The sequence below is a fragment of the Conger conger genome, chromosome 8, assembly GCF_963514075.1.
Source record: "Conger conger chromosome 8, fConCon1.1, whole genome shotgun sequence".
Lineage (NCBI taxonomy): Eukaryota > Metazoa > Chordata > Actinopteri > Anguilliformes > Congridae > Conger > Conger conger.
In genome coordinates this window covers 48,203,728-48,229,249 of record NC_083767.1, presented here as the reverse complement: position 1 = coordinate 48,229,249, position 25,522 = coordinate 48,203,728, and the positions used below count along the sequence as shown (strand labels likewise).

At 43.3% G+C, this 25,522-nt stretch overlaps 1 protein-coding gene across 1 annotated transcript in view; it reads left to right on the top strand.

Moving 5' to 3' along the window:
• pde3a (phosphodiesterase 3A, cGMP-inhibited) overlaps positions 1 to 25,522 on the top strand; it is a 100,038-nt gene that overhangs the window by 39,556 nt on the left and 34,960 nt on the right. Inside the window, exon 2 of the mRNA XM_061250682.1 lies at positions 15,323 to 15,373. Within this exon, the coding sequence (XP_061106666.1) occupies positions 15,323 to 15,373 (51 nt within the window). The remainder of the gene's footprint in view (positions 1 to 15,322; positions 15,374 to 25,522) is intronic.

Genomic DNA, 25,522 nt, shown 5'->3' with positions numbered 1-25,522 from the left:
GCCCCGCGGGGTCGGCGAGCCATTCCGACCCCGTCGCACGGCCCATTCAGGTTCAAGTGCGCCTTCTCGCAACCGACCGAACCCCACACACACACACACACACACACACACCCGTCACTCGTGGTCATTGTGCGGGAGGGCGGCCGGCCGCGTTCAGGTAGCCACGGCAGGGTGTTTGTGTTTTCCGGCGCCTTGCGCGGGCTACGCGCACGTTCCGGCGGAACAAAAGGAGGGGCGGTCTCGCCACGCAGCACGCCGCGCACCCTGGAGAAGGAGCTTGATGGGATTTTAATTGACACAGATTGGTTATGTCGTACGATGGGTACACGGCGTCCACGGTTAAATTTAACTTGGAGATTTAACCGCATAATTTTCATCGGCAATCTTTCCCTTCTCAAAGAGGAAAAGAGGAGTGTCCTGGGACGTAAATCACGGCCCTTTTGCACATATATTTTTATTATGCTTTAGGAAGGCCTTTTATGATGTGGTGATTTACTCTTGTGTCATAAGCAGAGAATCAATAACATATTAATGAATAATATCATGAGGAACAGTAAGTACATGGCAGTTGTTGGAGGACAAATAAGGGCTAAGTTCACAGGGCAGGGGGTAGGGGGATTTCCTGTTGTGGTTTGGCTGTCAGGTGTTGTCTGCCGCATGCGCCGAGTGCTCCTTCAGGAGGGGGCGTAGTCCTGTTTTATGCCACGGAAAAGAACAAAACACTGACGTGTATGTTTTTGTAAGGATTCTTTAAACAACAGCCGAACCAATTCGGCTGACGATATTTTCCTGATCCCTCAGTAGTCTTTAATACTGCTCTGGGACTCTATTATTGTCCTCTCCCGCTCCCCCAAACCCCTGCACATGCACTTTTGAGCGTGCTTGGATTACGCTTTTTGTTCTACAATTATTATTTTGTCCCTCCGTCAGGGATCTCAGTGAATACGTAGTGATGGGTGGTCTTCTCCAGGTCCGATAGGGAATGCCAACCTGCACTGTGATGTTTTAGACCAGAGGTGTCCAATCTTATCCTAAAAGGGCCGGCGTGGGTGCAGGTTTTTGTTTTAACCCAGCAGTAACACACCTGATTATACTAAGGAACTAATCATGGTCTTTAATCAAGACCTTGATGAGTAGAATCAGCTGTCTCAGTCCTGTGCTAAAACAACAACCTGCACACACACCGGCCCTTTCTGGATAAGATGTTTTAGACATTAACTCTGTCCACCCTGCCCTGCTTGTGTGATCACCTCAGGCTTGACCTGATGTCCTTGTGCTTGTGCCACTGAGCCTGGAACCCAAGCCAGGGAGGTAGTTTAGTCCTGAGATGTGAACACACATTCTCCCCCTGTCTAGTTTTGTAACATGATGTGCACTGTATTTAGTGTCCTCTTTTTGCTCTCTCTCTCTCTCTCTTTCTCTCTCTGTCTAAATCTATCTTCATGGTAATGATAATAATAATTACATTGACACGTGTGTTATTACTTCTTTAGTCACGCTTCAGTGATCACTTCAATCACAAGAAAATATACCTTTTACTGCCCAAAATACTGTATAAGTTGTCATCCATTGCATTGTGAAGTGAAGTGATGCACCATGGGAAGACGTCCTGCTGTGTTCACTGCTTGGTTTTTATAAATATTTTATAAAGCCTTTATAAATAACACCACATTGCTATTAATTTTGAGTTCATGTTCAGGACTTTGTTTTTTTGGCATCGGGGCTCTGTGCCGTTCTAATTATGACCCCGTTGTTTTCCAGTCTCTGCGCAGTGGACTGGAGGCTATGCATGCATCATAGTGCCAGACAGGCCGTGCTGGAACACCATGGCTTCCCAGCCAAGGGCTGACGATGACAGAATCCATCTTGGTGTGGTTTCCACGCCGTGGTGTGTTTTGGCGGTCACTCGTGTGAGCGCGCTTTCTCCTGAACTCATGGAAGACTGCACTGGTAGGACAGGCTAGCAGTGTTTATGAGCAGTTCCGAACCACGGAGGAAAGTGCAGGGAAACATTTTTGTGAAGCCATTAGCATAAAAAACATATTAAAGTATGAAATACGAGACTCAAAAGGAGCTGTGGCATTGCAGCACCTGGATAAAGGCCTGGGGGAAGAGCACGAATGCTCCCATTTCCTCCGTTTTCTGACCCATCCGTGTGGCCACGGACCAGGCCCCGGCTTGTTCGCGCTTCAAACTCGTAACCGCACGCATGTTTTTTATGAGCACGGACGGTAAAAAGGCCTTCCTGACCTTCTGACAGCTTATTTCAGGCGGCTGTGCCTGCAGTGACAGTCACAGGCTCCAGGAGGTGCTTGATTTATGTCTTTGCGCGATCGACACATGCTCCTTATTAAGGCCCAGCCTCTTTGGCTGGCGAGGAAGACACAGTGGCGTGTAGCTGTTGTTTATTGACTGGGGGAGCCCTTTACCGTTTGGTCGGATTGAATTTGTCCAGCTTGAGCGCACATTTTCTCTTCTACGCGACAGTGATTTATGACAGGGCCGTAGCTGTGTTTTCCTTGGCATGAAGTGATTTAAGGACTGTGCGAAACTTGGGGGAAAGCTCCACTATCTATTGGCTTAATGTGGCTCATTCTGCTTGCGGAATTAAGTATAGTAAATCTAGCAAACTGTTTACTGCGCGCTCAACGTCCTGCGTGGAAGTGGGATGTGTGTGGTCTTCATGAAGAGTGGACGTTAGTCTTGGTTACTCTCGGCGGAGCTCTTCTGGACATCTTGAAGTGGATCTTCTCTTGACGCAGAGCAGCCCAGTTAAAACCCATTGTGTTACAGGGCCGAAAGTAAGGAAACCTAAACAACTACCCGCACTATCCTAAATTGCATCTACTTTGATGTCTGTCCTGTGTACGGTTTTGTACCGAGTGTGTGTGTGCGTTTGCGTGTGTGTTTTTGTGTGTGTAAACGAATATGGGCCCATATGTCCGTTTCTGTGTGAACATACAGTATAAACTAGCTTATTTTTCTCCATAGCTCAAATATTGACAGTCCCTGGGTAATCCACAATTTCACACAGCTCACTTTCTTTCAAACAATAAATATCCAAACATCCTGGCAGTGAATACTTGTATATTTCCCTCCTATGATCTTTCTATGTTACTGTATGCAATCTAAACAAGCAGCAGCGGATTCTGGCAATGGTCATTTATCCAGGGTCTACATGTTGATTTATGCAGGACTGCAGAGCCTACTACTGTATCTGGGGATGGTAAACATGGCATTAGTCTAGGTTTGTCTGCGACAGAACGGCTCTTGGCTCAAATCAGGTAGAGCTGAAATACGCCGGAGCAAAGTCACGGGAAGAGCAGCCAGCTCCAGCGTCTGTCAGCCCTCATGTCACTAGACAAGTCAATCAAGTGACAGGACTGCCCCTGCCCTGGAACCTGTCATAGCTGTGTGTGTCACAACATCACAAACAAGAGAGTATGAAATATTGTTCACTTTCCATGCCTAATGGGCCATGTCTGTGAGACACACTGACACGCACACACACACACACACACACACACACAGTGTCAGTGTTTGTTGCCTATGGTGGTAAATATGCCAGGACTGACTGTAATGCATTTTGGCAGTTTTTTTTTGTTGTTGTATTTTTTTCATTTTGCATTGTTCATCTCTCCCACGTGGGAACAATTTACACGTAAATTGGTGTCAGTAACTGCTTCTGAAATATTATTGGTAAGTTAAATGTTTACCTGTTTACATTTGTATCAGATTGTCTGATATTCAAGATGCTGATACATTTTACAGTATCTCTTTTTCTCTCTAATTCTTTCTTTCTTTCTTTCTTTCTTTCTTTCTCTCTCTGTTAGTAAAGAGCCTGAAGTTTTATAAAAGCAATCCTCACAGTTTGATATCCTAGAAGAAATATTACACCAGTCAGGCTTTGGCATGAAACTTCCATACCTTTTGTTTCAGCCCGAAAAACAGGCAATAAACAAACTATAAGAGCAACCAGTGGAAGACTGGAGAACTTATTTGACCAATTTGACTTTTCATACAGTACGTGGTGAGGGGAAGCCATTTTGGGTCTCTTGTGGATGTAACTAAAATCCTTTCAGTCTCTTTGAACCTCTATTTCCATTCCCATCTGAAGGTGAGGTCAGAAACCCTTTGTGGGAGGGGGCAGGGCATGTATGTAAGTCCGAACGTAGACGCAGAAACACGTCTTAGCGGATTGCCGAATTTTCCTGCGCAGATACATTGTTAATCCTTTTGGTATCCCCAGTGACTGCAGTAAGAACTGAGGGGGATAAGGCTGCCGGAGCGCCTGTACAACGCTGTGGTGTTTCCAAAGGCAATTATGCTACATGCTGGCTCAAGGCTAGAATTGTACTGTCCAGGGAGTGCCAAACAATAATCAGCCAACATACGTCAGCGAGTGATTGACTCTCAAAAAGTGCTTTGGACCAGTGTTTATGTTAGAAATATTGATATATATTTTTTGGAAACACTGTACTAAATGACCTGTTTGTGTTATGTATATCTTTTCAACAACATTATTTATGAGATGAAAAGTGCATATTGTGTCAGGCCACATCTCTTCTGCTTGTATTAAATCATATCACAATATTAGGTGGCATCCACAAACTGACCATTCCCAAGACTGAAAGAAAATGTTACTTTGTTCCCAGATTGTGCTCAAGATGCAACCCATCTGTCCAACCTTTAGCAGGGACTCAAAGTGCATTTATATCCTAATGACTGCAGAGGGCTTTGAACTCTTCAGATAGAAGGCAGGACTGCACAGTGTATTTTCAGAGTTCAACCATCAGTGCAGCGCTGTTTCTAGGAGTTCCTGGGAGTTTTTCTTAAGAGGGTATGACACAGTCCTGACCCTAACTCCTCCCTAGGGGAAGATAGGCTATTCTACCTTACAAAGGCATGTGACTGAAATTCATGCCAAAAAGCAAGTTCATTAGTACTCGCACTCCAATAGTGCTAACTCATGTGCAGACGCCTCGCCCCCAGCGAGTTCCGTTTCCGAGGAACGAGGGGTCACGTTTGCGTGGTCTCCCGACCCCTGCTGAAAAACCGCTGCAGTCATCCAGTAGTCGCAGAGCCTTCGGTTCTGGAGGGCAGAGCTGTCACCCAGCTCCCCCGCACACCCCATCTGGATAGGAATGAGAACCAGATGAGGACCTCGGTGTGAATCAGGTCCCCAGGACTGCTCCACTTTGGATTACGGGGGGGGGGGGGCGGGTGTTGATTATCCAAGTTCACAGGGAATAAAAACTAATCTAGTAACTAAAATGTAATTAATTACTATTTTTGCGTCACAATTGGCCTGAAGTAGAGCATCTGGCGAGGAAGGTTAAGAAGTCGGTATGCCACATATAAATCTAGGGGGCCCGTATGTAAACTGAAAAATGTATCCATCAGCCGTTTTTTAAAAATAATAAATAGCCCTGTTTAAATGAGTCCATTTCTCACGTCTCTGGGAGAAAATGCCGTTTGGACCACCGCAAACGTCAGCCAATGCATTCCATTCACCGCACATTTTCTGCATGAGGGTTTATGTCAGTGGAATTGTCATTAAACATTTGCCCAGTAGGGAACTGCAATTTGTTTTGTTCTGACTTCCAGATGAATTGCAGTAACATTGTTCAGGTGGATTTCATTTTATTATTTACAGAACTTAATATGCAGAACTTGATGATGTAGTTGAAATTTGTTTTTCGTAATGAGATTGCCATTGGAATGCTCTGAGCCAATATTTCGGTAGAGATTTTCATTTGTAAAACGTACTGAAGCAATATGTGGAACATTTTTAGCAGTAGCTGTTGAGGCTGCAACTATCAGTGTGTCATTGATTATTCCATTTTTTTTTTTTTTTTGTCTCAACGTGTCTTAGTTAAAACATCCTACAAAATGTACAGATTAAAACATTAATATAAAAACACACTGTTCAGGGCTTCAACCTTTCCTGGGGCCAGGGGAGAGTTTAGGTTTGATCTTTAGCCATTTAATTTTGTTGTTGAGATTCCAGTCAGTTCACTGGTAAAACTGCATCATGTAAATGTGCAGAGAAGACCACCCATTTGGCGGGCCTGGAATGTGCTACAGATGACTCAGATTTTCACTGATCAGCACTATGGGCAGGTGATTGGGGCCTTTCAGTAGCAGTGACTGATCAGTGCCTGGGAATAGGAATCACTGTTTTATTTACATTATCAATCAATACTTGATAAATGTGATGGTTACTGTCCTTGTTCTGACATTACTTTACTATGGCATAATCACATATTGAACCATGTCTAACCCAATATGAGCTCATAGCAACCAACCATAATTGTCAAATCTTATTTTTTTTAATGAAATATCTAAAAACGTGGTCCACAAAAACCCTGATGGTTTTCTTGAGTCATACACAAAGTCTCACAAAGGGAAAGCCTCCAAACAGAGATCCAGCTTTCGTCTGATCCAGCCCCATGCAGACGGGGAGAGATGATTAGTCATGGTGTGAAGATTAGTGATGGAATCTCTCTCTTTCTCTCTTTCTCTCTCTGTTTCTCTCTGTCTCTCTCTCTCTCTCTCTCTCTCTCTCTCTCTCTCTCTCACACTTAGTGGATGGTCTGCTTAAAGAGACAAGGGCACTAGGGGAGCAACAGCCCCAGGGGAGAATGTGGAATTACCCACCCACCCGGTGGTCTATCTCTCCCTTTCTCTGCCTTCCTCTCTGGCAGCTCCATGCAGCCGTTACCTCCAGTGCTGACGCAAATGACCTGCTAAGCCTGACCCCCCCATGGCAAACCTGTAAATAATTACACTGCTCCAATAACTTTTTTCAACCCCCCTTTTTTAAACCTCTTTTTTAACTTCTTTTCAGAAAACAAAACAGATGCAGTGGCACTGAATTTGTGGTAAGGCCATTCACTAAAGTAAGTGAGTAGCCTACTGTCCCAGCAGATTCATAAACATGAAAATTTTAATAAGAAATGCAATAAGAAAAATATGAACGGAAATTGTTCATTCTTATATAATTACCGTAGTAACAGGTCAAAGCATAAAGAATGTATAGCTTACAAGTTGTAAACAGCCCCAGTCCGTACAGACTACAGCCTTGCCTGGTAACAGTTCAGAACAAGCCAAGCTTTTATCTTATCAGGGGCGTCCTCACGTGGACTGGCCTACACTGGAGAAAATGAGTCCTTTCAGCAGGACTGCTGCTGTAAAACGGGCTTTAGGCACAAAAAATCAATAAAATAAAAAAGAGTACTCGTCCAGATGCAAGAACCGATCAGCTTGTAATTGCGAAGAGAAAATGTCCCTCCCCTAATATAAATCACATCCATTTCCATCACGCTTCACTGCTATCGCTGTGGGATCCTGATTGCCTTGGTCTTCCTGCGATGGAATCAGCCTGGCTTTCTTTCCTCCTATTTCATTTTAGCTTCATTGTGAAAATTTAGAAGAAGCAGTCTGTCCCACAAAGAAGAACAGGACGCTCATCTTTAGAAATGTAGCATTTTTGTTTTATGCCATGTGTGTGATCTGCTTTCACAGAAAACGGGCTTGTTATGCAGTGTTCTGGCTTTCTGCTTGTCTGGATGACTTCTGTCCAGCACATCTGAAGCCAAGCCTCTGCAAATTCTGAGTGACGCCCAAGACCAAACCCCTCTCCCACCGCACACATACACACACACACACACACACACATGCACACATATGCACATACAGGCACACCCACATGCACACAGGCATACACACGCACACACACACATGCACACAGGCACACACACGCACACATATGCACATACAGACACACCCACATGCACACAGACACGCACAGACACAGGCATGCATACACATGCAATGAAGCCTCTAACAAGTCAAGCCTCAGATAATTCTGCTTGATGTCCAAACCAAAATTCTCCCCCACCAGACACACACACACACGCACATACATACACCAAGAGACAGCCGTATTCCCAAATCCCACAAAAATTCCACAGTAAAGGTGCTGTCTGGAAAAGACAGAGAGACAGTGCTAAGGCTTAACATTTTTTTATTTTTTTATTTTTTTTACTGGAATCAGTTTTTACTGGAATGGAAGTTCCTGTTCTGCCTAAACAGAATTTTTCAATGATTCCTGTTAAACACTCCCACTGAGAGAAAAACACACTTTTCATTTGTCGGAATTATTGAAAAACGTAGGCGATGACGTGGCTCTGTATAGACCAAGCCAAATCATCTTCAGTTGTTTATTTATTCATTAGTGCTCTTTCTTGGATGTAATTTCATTACATCCAGTAACTAATTTAAAAAGTAATCATAGCAAGATAAAAAGCATCCTTTTTTAATGGAGCTTGTTGACTTCATTATCGGTCTCCGTATTCTATTGTTAATCTTGTATAAGTTGAAGTAATACAAGAATTAACAACATGCACACCATTCTTTCCTCTGAACGAACTCTTACAGAAACGTACCATAAAAAGTTGATCATAAACATCAGCCAACGCACAGATGCTAAGTCTGCTCCAGCTGAATCCAATTTCTCACTCTGATGCAGGAGTTGCTTCATCCAGATTGCATTAACTTGGGGAGAAAGTACACAAATATTGCTTCCTGATTTTATACTGCATCATTTGAACGATACCTACTTAAGGCATTGTGTTTCTCCATCCAGTCATTATGTACTGCACCAGGAGGTTATACCTCTTCTTAGTGTTGTTTTGCAGCACACAAAGCTGTAAAAACGAAACGGTAGAGTAGCAGGCAGGCGTTTGGGATCGGGAGTGAGTGCACAGGCCCCACGGTGAACTTTCTTAAGTTCCAAACAGGAAGTGAGAGTGATTTGACTGGGTGAGACAGGCTCCTTTGTCAGTGTGTAGTGTGAATGTGTGTAGTGTAGGTAAGTGTAATTTCACCCACTGCTGATATCAATCTTAATTGCTGGATCTGGCTCTCTCTCTCTGCATCTCTGGCTCTCTCTCTCACACACACACACACACACACACACACACACTTTGCCTGTCTGTTCCTCCATGTTATTTAACTGTTTACAATTTTTGACGGTGGTTACATTAGCAAGCTGAATATTCCTTCTAGCAGCTGTTCATATGAGCATATGAGAGCACTGCTGTGTGCTTAAATCATGTATATTTCAGACTTTATGTGTATTTGTGGTGTGAGCCTCACACATGTCAACACAAACATTTGTTTATGGGATGACGATGTCTCGCCACAGAGAAAATGTGACCGTGTCTGGCTAATGGAGATGTCCAGAGTTGTTTTCATGCACTCTGGTACACTCCCGAGGAACCAGAACATCCACAGAACAGGCCCACAGTGTATTCTTTCTTTCATCCTGTCAGCTTGGAGGCTGAGTTCATACTGTAAGAGTGCTTTACTGTTCCTGCTCTGTGGTGTTTTCATATGTGCTCCACTTGTCTTGAGAGTACCTCCACCTGCAGGTGGCATGTTGTATTACACCAACTATCATTCCCAAACAGACAGCCCTCATGCTCATTGCCTGTTGCCTAATGTGCATTGTCCAGTCAGGATAAGCACAGTAAGACATTGTACAGCCTCTTTTATAAGGAGAATCATACATACACTCAGAGCAGTGTGCAGGCAGGCCAAACTAAATACAGTATGATTGGGCTAAGGATTATTAGAGACAGAGGCCAGATTAGGGGCAGAGAGACAGAGTTGCTAAAAATACCCTGGGCTACAAATTTCACCATCTATACGCACCGAAAGTGCGCTCCACTTTTTCATATCGACCGGCACTATGCGTGCATGTAAAACAGAACTTTGTGGAATAGGCAGGTTGTTTGGATGAGGGGAAAATATGTGGTGCTTGTGGCTTTTTAAAATTTGGCAATAATTTATAAGAACCAATTTGAACTCTTCTTGAGCATTGTGTAAAGCTCTTTAAATCAGTGCTAAAATGTGATGTGACCACAGAATACTGCTGCAAGACAGCGAAAGTTGTAAAATTGAGCGTTTATCAGTTTTATTAGAGCTTCCTTGACTGTTTTTTTCAATAGGATTGATATTCGAACTTGCACAAAGAAACAGTTATGGCAGGAGATGAAGGCATCAACAGAAAGGCTCCCAGAAGGAAAGTCATCAAAAGGAAGAGACAATGAGTATCACACTGGTTATGAATGAATGATTATGAAAGTAGGGGGTGGTAATCTTGCGCAGCACTGCATTAGGCCTCTGCAATTTCCTGCTCTCTTCTACTCTTACATTATTAAAAGTGCATTAGAGCCGTAATGGAGCCCATCAGAGTGCACTGAGTAGGCTGAGCGGTGAGGTTATGGGTTTTAACACTGGTCAGCCAGAAACTGGTGAGGTGGGAAGTGTTGGAGCGCTGACAGGATTTGAGTGATACGGCTACACCCAGGGGAGGGGGCAGTGGTGGGGGGTGGTTAGGGCAGGACGGAGATTTCAGAAGGAACGGGGAGGTCTGTAATTTATGCCTTGCATGTCATGTCTGCATATGATTGACGACAGAGCTTTGTGTCTGTTCTAACAGTGGATTGCTGGAAAATAATGAAAGCTTTCCTCAGTCGACTGCATCCATTTTGCATCTGCAAGGATAGGAGAGGATGTTCACACAGATTCTGTGCATGCCACAGATTCTGCCATCATGTCTCATATAAAATACATATGCACGCTAACATATTCATTTTTAGCCTATAGCGTGTCTCATCTGAGCTCTGATAAACCGGCTTTTAAAACTTTTGAGTGCTTTATGTGACCATGGGCCATGTTGACTAAAATTACTGTACCGATAATGTACCATTAATACTTATTGTGAGGAGTGCTCTGATTCATTCATTTCGGATCCACGCCTTGCTGTGTGGAAATGGAGACCAGCTTCAGTAACTGTGGAGTCTAGAGTAAGGGTGAATTGACTAAAAAGTGGTTGACATTTGCCATTTAAAATGAATAACATGGATTAGACCGACAATTTATGCAAGGGACAAGATCTGAATCAATCTGGATGACAGTCATTTCAGCTTCAGTTGATGTGGCCTACTGTTTATTTGTTGAGGTGTCGGGTTTCTTTAGGGTAATGTAAACACGGTGGAGAATACCATCTCTGTGTCTCTGTAGGACAGATTTACACAGACTGTCTGAAGGGCTCGCTGTTGACGACACACACACCGCAAAGCTTTGCCGTTTTTCCTCTCTGGAGGAATTTGCACGTTTAAATACTTTTCATATTCTGGTCGACCCAAGGCTTCACTTTCCTCTGCTGAACTGAAAGCAATGCCTCAAGTGAAGATAAAATTATTATGGATTTATTGGCCACATGAAAACATCAGATGTCTGGGGCCTGTTCCACAAAGCAGGATTACTGAGTTAGCCAGATAGCCTCACTGAGTAAATCCCAGAACCCCCCCCCCCCCCATATCTGAAAGTAAAAAGAGCTGTTCCGAGTTCTGCAGTTATCCAGCTAACTCAGTAATCCTGGAGTCCATTCCACAAAGCAGGATTACTGAGTTAGCCAGATAATCGCACCGAGACAAGAGTAAAACCTATACCCTCCAAAATTCCAGATTTGGCCTGGGTCTGGGTTTGTGGAACAGGCCCCTGGTCTAGCGTTTTGGGGAAACATTTGCCCAGGTTCAGACCCTGGGATGGGGGGGGAGGTAGAGGACGGGTGCACAGTTGTTGCCCCCTTGAGGAAGGTACTTAACCCAGCTTTCTTCCGTAAGCATCCAACTATGTAAATTAATAATATTTCCAATGTAAGATATATAATCCCCAAGACAAGTATAAATAATGAAGAAAATATGTTATAAATAATGTACTCTTGCATTATTGGTGAGACTCGTGGGCATGTTATTTCTCTCCATTCAGGAAGCTCGGAGGAAATGAGAGATTTAGGGGGTTCAGTCTGACCATTTCCAGAGAAAAGCACCCTTTTTAAGTCATTAGCCTCATTTGGACCCAGATTAGTACTGTAGGCTTTAAAAGTCAGAAGGGGCTTAGGGTTAGATATGGCATGTCACCTGTAGCCACTGCCAAACTGCTTGGATTAACCAAGCATATAACATTGTCACAACATTGCTTCAATATTGCAGCAGTGTTACTGATCAGCTTGACTCCTCTTGATATCCTTCACGTGGCAGGGAAGCAAATCTGTGTGAAGGTGCAATTATACCACTCAAGGAAACAGCTATGAAAGATGGGAAGGTATTGCTTTTTTCAATTGTGCCGACTTAATGATTTTAACATGTTTCACAGAGGAATATTTCAGACGGCGCCATTATTATTTCACTTCGTAGGGGCGCTGTAGCGTTATTTTAAAAAAAGCGCCCAGACGCGGACATTTAAAATTTTGCCGTGTCGGTCTGCAGTGTTTAGAGACTTTGGAAGACGTCCATGAATAATGTTTTGAGATTTCAAAGAAGGCCTTTCATGCATAGTATTACTGTCGGAATTAAAAAAATACAAATGTAAAAAAAACCTCCTTGGAATCCATCGGCCATCCAGGGGTAATGTGGTTCTCTCTAAAATCTACCATCTGCAAGCCTTCACTGTGAGTGCACCTGTGGGATGGGGGGGTAACCACAGCCTGGTGGAACGGCAGGCCTCTCTCAGGACTCCCAACACTTACTCTGCTGTGTGTTCAGTTTGCTCAGAGCTCCAGTCCCCTCCCGACTGGCCAAAAGCCGGCTAGCCTGTAGCATTCGCACAAAAGTCTGAGTTTAGCCAGCTGCTGCGAGAACATTTAGTGTGTTTTCTGAGGAGTGAAGTGGGCGAGATCTTGATACTTGTGTTATATTATGTTTTGCCTGATTTCAGGTATCAATGAAGGCATATTTTTGCAAGCACCACGTCTTTGTAGTCCTGCTTCCTGTTTACACAGTTGAAGCCACAGAGCTACTTTGTCTACTAATCATGATTTTACAAAATATCACTGGCCAGCAATATGATCCCTGCAAAATGTAATCTATTAAATGAGAAGGTTTTGTTGTGTGTATTTAAAATGGCTTTACCGTGTGTGTAACTAGTAGAAGGTGCATATGGTTTTAGCCTGTTTCTGTGATAAATGAATTCTCCCCACAGGTAGACCTAGGTAGAGCTACGCTCAACGTTAAATCAGTTATGTGTACAGTATATTTATTTGTCAATGTATATTTTACTCTGATATAGTCCATTTGCCCTGTTTTGGACTCATCAAGTGCTCAAAGTTGTATAAACACAAAGCAGTTTATTTTATAAACACACCATTCCAGCCAGCATATCTGCCATAGCAGGCCACTCCAGATTCATCTCCAAATGAGGCTCTGAAAATGTCTGATACAGAAAGCAATGATGGATGTCAGAGGGATATCTCCCGGATGGCTCTTGGTTGTTGTCACTATGGGATGTGTACGGGTCTAATCACGACCCAAAGGTCTTCCTTCCATTTCCTGCTTTTGAGAAATAAGGGAAATGAGGGAAGTCATTGAGAAGGTGAGGAACCTGCTGTGGATCTTTAAAACAAAGGAAGCTATCGTTATTGCCACTTCAAAAATTACAGAGGTATCTTGAATGGAATCTAAGTGCCTCCACTAACTCCATTCCACCCCTGGAACATTATGACTTTGTCCAGATGTTCAATATTGCAAGAGAGCAATTTTGGCTGTAAGCAACCCTCCCAATATTTCCATGGAGGTTATACAGTATGGTATTCATTCACAAAACATGAAGACTACTAGTGCCGTTATCCAGGCACCAGGTTTACAGAGAGCATCAACAGTGAGCCAGCATATTAAGGGGTTACTGTCTCTACTCTGACTCCCCCAATGCTTTTAACTGATACAATTGGCATGTATGGGATCTCAGAGCAGCAGTGTGGAGCAGTGGTCAGAGTAGCAGTGTGGAGCAGTGGTCAGAGCAGCAGTGTGGAGCAGTGGACAGAGCAGCAGTGTGGAGCTGGGGCCATAGCAGGACTGTGGAGCAGTGGTGATGACACATGCATATGGGTGTGAAAATATTTACATTAGTAGTTTGATAACAGAGCATAAACAGCCCTGATGGATGAGCAATGGACTGGGAAGAGTTCCTCCATCACACAGCAGCTGTGTAAATGACATACCTGCCATGATTTCTACCATATAAGGAAAGTTACAACTTCCCCATTCTACTCCGTGATAAATCATTCAAGATAGAGCTGAGAGCAAATCTAAACAACCCCTGATCTCGCCAGCTCCACTCACCGCACATTTAACAGGATGTGATAGCGGGGCCGCGGTGTATTGTTTCCTTGAGAGAACTGCCGACGCTCAGTTCTGCGAACAAGCCCAGGCCAAGTCCTCAGGGGCTGGGCCAAAGCTGGACGGCCGTGGTCTGCCCCTCACGGCAACCAGATACAGCTGATTTACTGCCTCCTGACCGCAAACTATTAAACATGTAGGATGTGCCCCCGAAAATACATTTTTCTTTTGTTTACTTCCTCTCCACTGTGGGAAAATGTTCCCCAGTCTCGTAGACTTATCTCTGTTATTTTTTTCCCCTCCACGTAAAACACCCCGCGTGCATAATAATGTTTTTGCAACGGTTTGGAAACAAGGTGGTGAGATTGCGACAGGGACGCTGAGGGAACGTTGCGTTCTTGCCAGAGGGGTTATGATTTCCGAAAGAGCTTTATTGATCATTATTCATAAAGTACAAGACATTTTACATTGAAATCTTGAATGACATATTGCATCACTGTAGATTTAATACATTGCGGTTTGCATGACCTTTTCAAAAGTATGGAGTCCCAGCCTCTGCTGCTGGGGCCAGGCAGTGTGTGATGTGGGATAGTTAGGGGTGATAGACCAGCCTCTGTATCTCTGTGTACTGTCCCAGGCAAGTGGAAGATGGCTTCACGGACGCCTGCAGGAGATTGTACTGCCTGTTAATTAGGGTGGATAAAGTTTTCAGCTCCGTGGAAACCATCGGACAGTGTGGAGAACTATGTAAACCAAACCTGACTGTGAAATTGAATCATAAGCTTGCCCTGTTGAACAAAATAGAAAGTAGGGGGAAAGCAAAATGGAGAAACCCGCAAGAAACCCCGTCTTTGCTGTCACCTTTTATTTTTAGCCTCACTGTGCAGCGTATCAGGCTGAGAGACTCGCCTGCGTGTGTGCTTGTCAGGCCACGATGAGGAATGCATTTTAATATTCTCTCTCTCTCTCCCGCTCTCTCCCTCTCTCTCTCTCTCTCTCTTTGTATGTGTCTGTGTGTGTTGTGTGTGTGGGCGTGTGTGTGTGTGTGTGTGTATGTATGTGTGTACTGCTGCATGTGTGTATCGATGTGTGTGTGTGTGTGTGTGTGTACGTGCGCTTCATTCCTCCCCTAGATGCTGTCCCAGTCAGAATGGGAACACAAGCGAGGCTCCCGTGGATCCCAGGTAAGCGAGAGAGAAGCTTGTTGCGCTGTCGCGTTTATGTGTTTATTTGACAGATGCTCCAACCCATTGCAACAAGCCAGGCTAATGTGGTACGGTGCATTAAATCTCTGTCACTAGAGCAATCAGAGCAGCAATAACACGTGCACTGCACAGCCTGTAATGAGCAGCCTGAATGGTGAAACATACTCATACTTCCACAGTCGAAATAGTGCCAACAATTGCCCTTAAAAACAGCCGACAAGCATTACATTAATGTGGATGGAGACCCACTTTACTCACTAGTACTGAACGCTTCATTACTTTACATCATAGCATTTATATTATGATCCATTAGAGAGTAGGTATCTTGCATCATGCTACCACACTCACAGTGATGATATGCAAGCACTACACTGAAGTAGATAATCAGACATACATGAAACTGAGCAATCAGATTTCTGGTGTTAGGTGCAAAGCAGGTATGGGGACCTGTTCAGACCAAAGGATCTGCAGTATGTCCAAAACCATTTAGTGTCCCGCTCACATGATGGAGGAGGACCAAGGAGAGGAAGCTCCTGACAGGGGCATTCTCAAGCCCACAGGGCCCTCAGCAGGAAGCAGGAAAACGCAGTTAAATCACCACAGGCTGGGATTTTCCGCTATCCCAACGGGAGAAGATTGAGTGTTTTTGGCCGCCGTAGAATTTGCCAGGTTGTCCCTCCGAAAATCTAAATGTGACATACCCGGCTCCAGGCCGGACAATGTGTGAGCGTGCTTTCCAGAATCTGGAGGATATCCTTAAAATGGAGACCTACAGACTTGGCCTAATCACAGCAAGACACAGACCGTTATCATGGCAGTTCAGTGCAGTGCAAACCTGGTGCAATTGCTTTTGAAATAGACATCCAATAATATATAATACATGTGTGGTAGTCACTCACAAGCATGGGCAATTCAGTAGGATGGAAGTATAGACATTGCCAGTTTGCTCTCTAAATATGGCCTCTAAATTACAGTATCATATTAGCTTTAATTGTTTATATTGTATCTGTATATTATTGTATAAGCAACTGTGATGCCGTGTTCCTGTTCTGGAAAGTGCACTGTACTGTGAGCCTTAGCCCAGGGAATGAGGCTATTTTCAGGGAGAAAAGCTAATGGCTCGGCTACATTTACCTGAGAGCTGATCTATATTTCCCAGCTTTGTTGGTGGAGTTTGTGCAGTGCCATTTGTGCTGTACATTACATTCATCGTCGGAGAGTGTTGCATTTTTCCCCCTTTCAAGCCCATTAACTGTTAGAATGAGAGGAAGGTGGGGTTGTTGCATCAAATTCATCCCGAAGAAGTATTTATTGTGTGTGACTGAGGCATTGCTCTTTGCCCTGCTGTCTCCTGGCAACGGCTATATTCAATATAACTGCTTCCTGTGCTGCCCACCTCCTCGTGCGTAGCTCCTTGGTGGCGTCTCTCTCGCGCGGCTCCTCCAAGGTTGCAGTGGCAGGGAGCTGGCACACGTTCACACGCCGGACGGTGCTTACGTGGGCTAATGTTCTGGTCACCACCACTGCTGACACGGGCACTGCCACTGGAGGAATTGAGACGCTGTCGTCCACAAGTCAAGTGCCTCTACTTGGGGGTCACCGGTGGTAGGATTATGAACAGAGGGTGTCGGCAAGGAGACGGGGGTCAGCCGGCGGGGAGTGGCTTCCCGCTAACTCAGGTTTGACCATCTTCTCTTTCCCTCTCACCACACCTGTAGTGTCTATTTGCTGCTGGAAACAGGCTTGGATTTGAGTATTGCTACAAACTGCAAACTGCAAACACATTACTGCCAGTTATGTAGTATTTGTATTTGTAGCATTGTGGTATGTATATTGTGTAGTATTGTGGAGCCAAAGTCAATTCTTGGTTTACAACAAAAAGGCGTTTACCCACACTGATGGGATTGTGTATTGCTTCTGTATGTTTTTGGTGTTGTGTTTGTGTGTGTGTGCACCTCTGTGTGTGTGTGTGTGCGCGCCTGTGTGCTTGTGTGCGTGCATGAGTGCATGCTTGTGTGTGTGTGTGTGTGTGTGTGTTTGTGCAAGGGTATGTGTTAGAAGGAAAAGAGAAGAATAAAGCCAGACTTGTTTATATGGTGAAAGGCACTTTTGCAGTTAGTTGCAAAGGTTGCTGCTGCTGAAGGTGAAAGTTTGGTGATTGATGTGATTGACAGATTGAGAGAAAGTGATGCAGTAGCAGCACACTTGACATTTTTTACTTTGTACAAGGAATCTGGGCTCTGTCAGCGCACCATCGTAAAAAAACTCCAGACATTCAAACCTGTCTCGGCTTTTTGTCACATCTTGTAGAAGCCTCCCCTAAATTTATTTCTGTGAAATGAATCTGGTGTCTGAGAAAAGGCCAGATTTGCAGGTCGCTCAACCTGTAAATCATAGAACATTTCTAAGCTTGTTGACCATGAGGTTTTATTGATAAGTGCAGCATGCACTTGCCAATGAGCTGGGTAATTTTACCAGCCAAATTTGTTATAAAGAATGTCGTGAACACTTAAGTTACAAATCCAATGGAAAGCTATGTGCAGGAAGCACAATTTAGATATTCATATTCAGTTTTAAGATGTATTGGTTTTGGAACATTGTTGTGCATGGAGATTTCGTTTGAGAAAAGTGAGTTTGGAGCCCAAACCTTTCACCTGTTATCTGGTATTAGTGAGAAGAAATGCATATTCTGTGACTAAATGAAGTAGGGCCAGGTTCATGGAAATATTCAGCCATTAAAATATCCATTTTAATTTCCTTTCTTGCATTTTTAGATGTGAAGCTACAAAAAAGGTTTCATCAAGCTGGATGAAAATTGAAGTTAGTGAGGCAAATAAATGGATATTAAAGTGAATGACCTGGAAGCAACCCTTGTGCAGGCACTGATCAGTTTATATCATTGCTAAAATATGTGTCGAGGCTTTGGCAGAAGAGCCAATTACAACGCATAATTAATCTCGACGCTTGCTGTGAAGTTGGCCTGTCAAGTGTTTACAGTGGATCCTTGGCCATATAAATTCTCTACGTGTTGAGGAAACGGCTGTTGTAAAACCCCTGGGACATTGTGTCTTTGTGACTCATCACTCTCAGGGTAGATAATGGAAATAGCGGAGGTAGGATCACAGGTGTGCCCCCAAGGTATATGCCATACTGTGTGCTTCAACTGCAATTACACTGTCACGCCAACACCTGGACGAAGGTCCATAAAGGCCCAGAGCAATTACCAAATGTCCACTGTTGAAATGATGGCGTCAGTGAGAGTAACACTTCAGTGCAGTGGGGTTTATTGAGCCCCCCACATTATCCAGACTCGTGTAAAACAGGGATATGAAAATTCAATAAAATAAAGCAGTTGTCACCTAGTCTACAGCTCACAATTTATCACCCAAGCAACAGCTTATCACCCACCCAATAACGCATCACTCACCCGACAGCTCGTAACCCACACTATAGCCCTACTCTTTGGGGTAAAGTTGTTTTCACCCTTAGACGCAGAGCACCATCTGTGTGGCTCCGTTTTTCATCATTGATCTGGCCTTGTGTGCAAACGCTTAGTTTAGTGTTCTGGGGCTGGTTTCATAACGCCGATATGTGAGCAGGTTCACTCTGAAAATTATTGCAAATTATTTCCAAAACGCATTTCACAACTTTTTATTGCTGGCAATTCCCAAATATACCTGGTACTACTTCAAGGTTATATCAACCTGCCTTCCCCTCCTAGGTGTGATAATGGCTTGAAGACTCACTGTTCTATATATAAAAGTCTCATATTTCAGTAGCTACAGCCCTCATGGCATTATGGCCAAAAAATTCATGATCCTGTTAGTGTTCAGTGTGTCTTTAGTATTCTGTGAGTTCATCTCTGTAGTATTCAGTATTTCGGCTATTATGCTTTAGTACCCACACCTTATAAAAAAATGTTTTTTTCTTTTTACTTAGCATGTTAGCACTGTTCCCCTTAATAGCCAACCTCCCGTTTGTCATTAGAATGGTGTTTATTCTCATACTAATTATTATATCCAACTTCATTATACCATATAAAAAAAGATCCATGAAGGAATTTCCTTGGAAAGGTTTATGGATTTTCTTTATTTACAGTTACATGTAGATTGTTGTATTTGTCGCATGAAAACCCTGTTCACCTACTTTCTCTGGGTAGGGAAGGTATTGTTATCATCTGTGTGCGGACTCGTTGTCATTGAAAGAAAGTGAGGTAAAGGTAGCAATTACCAGGATAAATAAAAAAATATTTCTTTCTGAACTCTAAAAAGGGAGAGACAAAGTAATCACATCACACAAATAGCTGATAGCTCCTTTTAATAAGGAAATGAAGTGTCTCTGAGGAGTAAGCAAGACAGTAACTGCGAGCGTAAGTAGGTCTGTGATCTTTATTTTTGGAAGCTGTAAGGTTCGGAATAGATACATAAAATCCCAGTATGGTTCTGCGGATGCAGTCAGTCAGTGTACGTCTGAGTGTGCCGTGTGCTGTAAGACAGCCGTGTGAGTGATCTAATGCTCAGATTCAGGCGTTGGGTGTATATCCTCTGAAAGCTGAAATCAATACGAGTCGCTGGGTGCCGGGTCCCCTTGAGCCTGATTAAAGCATTGCAGACACAGCTCTGTCAGGGCTCTGCTTTGAGCTGTTCCATTCTGTGTGTCCACCACTTGACCCTGTGGGAAAACTCCCCTGAGTACCACCACTATTTTGGCGTCTTTGGATGATATCCCAGGCTAGTTGTGTTCTCCTGTTCACACATGCACAGAACACTCATACACCGGCTGGCACTCGCATACCCCACCCCCCCAAATCACGCACACACACGCCGACACGTACACACACATATACGCATACCCGCACACAGGCAGACACACAGAAACGCACGCACATATATACAGTACAAACACACATTTGCATGCACACACATATACTACATTACATACAGTACATTATACAAACACACATTGTATGTGTTCACACATACATTATAAACAGCACACACACACCCACACACACCAGGAAATAAGGCATGCAGTCCATTACTGCCAGGTGATGTGAGAATGTTATGATCACAGGATGCAATAAAGAGATAAGTGAAGAATGGCTTAATGCATTTTGTTCAGGGTGATTTGATTCAAAGAGCAATGCGGAAATCCTTAAGATGACATCATCTTCAATTTGAGGAAATCGTTGGTTAATACTGTGTTCTTCTCACCCAGTGTTTTGCATCTCAGTAATCACTGTGGGTTTTCACGTATGAATCTGAGAAATAAAAGGCCTCACAAGAAGCAGCGCAAATCAGTTTTATGGTGTAACGTTATGTTTGTTGCATATTTTCCGTTTGCGGGAGCCATCCCAAAAGATGAAGGAAGCGAGAGAAAAGTCCCGCTCAGACAGAATCGGCTTGACCTCCTTTCCCGAGTTTGCTCCATATTTATTGTGTATTTATGCTTCCTGCTGTCCGCAGCTGCCCCTTCAGCGTCTTGTATAACAAACAGGAAAACAGGATGTACACCACCGCTTCATTTTCCCTTTACTATTTAGCCCAGTGCTAATGTTGGCTAGTGTATGGCGTTAGCCACTGCTGCCTAATTCAAGCAAAAGCTATTAGCTAGCATTGCATACAATGTCAGCAAGAACGTTGCAGCCGTTTCTGGTCGTTTATTTTTAACGGCACACAGGAAATACCACATTTGCAGTTCTAACGCCCCTCTTGCGTCGTGCTCAATTACTCCGAGCCTGGAAATGTGTTTCTTGTTGGCACTGCAAAGTGGCGTAATGGATTTTAATGATGCTGTGGAACTTCAGCGCAGCGTACTGGCAGCGGTGTGCAGATGCTGACGCACCTTTGGAGAACAATCCCGCGTTTCCTTGCCGTCCCGACGTGTTGCATTCCGCTGTGGCGGTGGGCATATTTTAGCCCTCTGTGGGGGTGACCAGGGCTGGATGTTCAGTCCAACTGCTATGGTGCTTTATGTCCTTTATGTGTTGCAAATGGGGGCAATTGTTATTTTTAATTGTGTAATAATACTTTTTTTAATAAGAGGCAGCAAAATATTTGACAAAGTTCAGGACAAAATAGTCATCCCGTAGATATTAATGTCTTCTTTAACTGCTGTGGTTATAAACGTAGGGGGATTATTTTAGAGGGATTACCATACACTTCCTTTGATGGGCAGACCAATGACTACAAAGCAGTGCCAAGGGAAGAGAGCCGTGAGGCATACACAGATTAGATGCTCATTGAACAATTAAATTGGGGAAAATGTTCCCAATAGGCTTCATTCAATAGCTATGGGTTCTAGACAGATTTTCGTTCTGGAAATGGTTAGGATTCAGTCAAATACGACTGCACACCAAATCCTGGTCAATTATCTAGGTCACCAACCAAAGTCATGCACAGATTCACCTTGTGAGTTATGAGATCTGGATTTTGTTTGGAGATTAGAAATAGTTTGAAGGAGGATCATTTGCTGCTCATGCCTGTTTGCATGGATATTCTGTGTGGTGTCTTATTTGTCCATTATTGAACTCTGTTGCATGGTCCAAGTGTCCTTTGACCTTTGCTGGATTTATTTGTTTAGCTCAGTATTTTTATTGGTCTTGAGTTTGAATTCCTTCCTTATTTCACTTAGAATTGCAGTGTTTTTGCCAACATGTACACTCTAAGATTATTAATGAATGCTGCAGTAAGTGCAGGGCTTTGTTTTTTTATTGTTTTGTTTATTGCTCTTAATGTCTTGGATGAAAGCACTAGTAAAATGCTTTCCATTGGGGTCATACAGGCAAAAGGCAGAAAGAAGTCAGAAGTGTTTTGTTTATGGAGTATTATCAATAGTTTTATCAACTAAACAGTGAGAAGGGGAAACTGGGTAGTGTTCAGAGGTTGCAACTACTACCTTTGGATGATTTCAGTGCATCATCGAGTTTCAGTTGAGTTTGGCCCAGAGTCACTCTAGTTGCTCCTCTAGCTTTCTTAATGAAGCTGCCGGAGGCTTCTGCTGGGCAGCTCTGTTTGGGATAATTAGGGGAAAGACTTATTACTGCACATTTGGCTGTGGGCCCAGGGCTGATGGACAAACAGAGTGACAGATGGGCGAAAGGGAGACATTCGGCAGGCTCCCGGCATCTCAGGGTCCCCTTCTCTGGACCCTTTCCCAGTGCCGGGACCTCGTTTTGCCAGCTCGTTGGTTTTCTGGGTTAAAGACAGGGATTGTGGAGCCTGGAGCCCTCAGATATGCCTGCCGCCTGCAGACCAAATCCACACACAGCTCCTTCAGAACGAGAATCCTCCCCCCAGCCCCTACTCCGAGTCCCGCTCCACAGCAGCAGAACTGCATGACTGAAACAGGAAGCTGCGTACTACCACAGAAAAAATAAACCGCATTTCCTAGGAGGTCGCATGTCAGAGGTCGACTGGACTGACCTTTTCCCAGTCAATATTTTACTGAGTGGGATTTTTCTTTTGTTTTGTTTCTCTTGTCCTAATAATAAGATATCGAAATAAACTATCATGGCTTCACAGTCATTGCGCTCCAAGAGCATCACATCCAGGCTCATAAGATGGAGGGAGGAAGGTGGGGCTCTAATTCAAATGGGTTTGAGTCTCTCTGGAATTTTGTGTTTCATTATCATATCATGTCATGGTTCATATTGTTATTGGGGCTACGATATGCTATTTTAACCTAAGAACACCTTCCCATAAGCACTGCTCTGAATAATCACTTCTAGCATAATAGTCATTTAAGCTCCAGATGAAACAGCCAGGGCTTTTAAGCAGTAATCTGGTTGACAGATACATTTGTGATGTACTGTCCCCTACGCCATTGTGACTTTGTCTGCAGATGTGACATGAAGTGGCATATGTACAGGGGACATACTACAAATGTGACTACTACAAATGCTATGTCACTATTTATTATGCAGCAAAAAAAGTAAAAGAAAAATTATGCTGCAAAAGAAGTAAAGCAAAAAAAAACACTTATTGAACTTGGCAGCTAAATTAGAGGTTCTTATTCCAATTAAATCAGGTTTGTGAAACAAGAAAATGTTTGCAAATGTGAATAAATGACACAATATATTTTGAATTAAATCAGACAGCACTTTTTGGAAAGCCTCTTTCACCCATTTACGGTATCGATTAATCATTTGGAATGCTCTCTACCGTAATCGGCTAAAATGTAATTGTAGTTAGATCTCATTCAAGCATAAAAAAAACATTTAGTCCAAGTTGCAGCAGGCTTTCAAAGGGAATACTGCTATCAGGGAGTGTTTTTGGATCAGTGAGTTTGCTTGTGTGTGTGTGTGTGTGCGTGTGCGTGTGCGTGTGCGTATCTGTGTCTGTGTGTGTGTGTGTGTGTCTGTGTGTGCGTGTCTGTGTGTGTGTGTGTGTGTGTGTGTTTGTGTCCTGTAATGCCCTGTCACAGAAGGTTTCTCTCTCCATGGACAGAGCTTGGGACTCTGCCCATGTGGGTGGTAGGAAGAGCTACCCTCCTACCCCCAACAGTAACCGAATACATACATTTTGCAATGTTAATATTGTACACTATATTTTTTTCTTTGGTCTTTATTACGTCTTTATTACCTGCCACGATGTGTTTCTATTTAAATTTGCTGCGCCCTCATTTCCATAGCTTTATACTATGTTCTATTTTACCATCACTCTCATGTCTGCAACCCATTGCTGCTCCTTATTTTAGAAATCCCTCCATTCTCCCTCACCTCTCTCCCCTCTCTCTGCTCACTGACTGTCACAATCCGTCTCTACTGGTTCAATCTCCCTCCTGGAGAGTCTGATGGGTTGCAGTTGTGAATTTTCCTCTTCTGTGCAGATGCATTATTGGACAGGGATCCCATTATATGATATTAAAATGGTTCTTGAAGGGCTTTGCCATTTCAAGGGCCAGAGTGAGTGGGTCAGTGAATGTAATAGTGTCACACTCATATGTCATCACTTCACATTGCAGATTACTAACAGCCACATGGCCAGATTCAATTCAAACACAAGCGTCATTTTCTTTTGATTCTAAGCAACAAATTCAATTATGTCTGAAGTTCTTTCAAAACCAAAGCACTGTGAGTTCATAATCCATTAGTTGTGGAACAAAAACAGAATGAAACAATTTTCAGTGAGGTTCAACATGCACTCTTTGACTGAGCCCGGCCCTCTCTCATTGTAGTAAACAAACATGGTGAAAGATGAGGAACTTGAAAAACATTAGCTTTTTTTGCCACTTGCTGTATAATAGTACACAGAAGATGGTCTATAGAAATAAAAGCACTTTATTTAATGACAATAATTAAAGCTTAAAAAATCAGAAATGTTACACAAAAGAAATACCGAATTGCCACGAAACTGTTCTATGTATGTATCTACATATGCACATGAGATAACCTCATAAATTAATCTCCACCTGTTTTATAAGTGGTCAAGTAACACTACACTGTATCAGCCAACCCAATCGGTGCACAAATCAGATTACCTGCTTCTAAAAAGAACTCCATTCATCATGCATAATACAGAACTAGGAGGGCAAAACTTTTAAATCACTTAATCTTGATGTGATAGTATTAATGTAGTCTGTTCATAATAAGTATATTATATTTAACATGTACAACGTCTTTATACAGTAAGGCAATTCAGTAAATGGGAAAATCAGCTGCAAGTCAGGTTCTTTTGGGTGACTTGAAAATGCTTCAAAAATGGGAAAGAATAATGTTTTTCAGCAAACCAGTATGAGGTATTTTATCCTTTGAGGTCAGAATCAAGTGTGTCCCTTGAAATGCGTTTAGAGATTTAGAGAAATGAGACATGGGAACGCATAGCTGGAATAGTCCAACCTGATGGAAGGCTTATCTCCAGGGTAACACGGTAGAGCACAGCATGAAAGCAACAGTTGCTTTTTCCCCATATAACTATTATTCATTATTATAGCCAGCACACAAGTGCTACACATGTCTTTGAGTTCACGCAGGCTGCCAAATCCCCCAGCCCAGTCCTCACAACATTGCCTCTGTGGTCTCCATTCAAGCCAGGCTCATTAGTGACAAGAACTATTAATTCTTCTTTCTTTTTTTTGACCACAATTTTGTTCAACTCGGCAATGAGGGGGAAATCCATCTCCAAAATG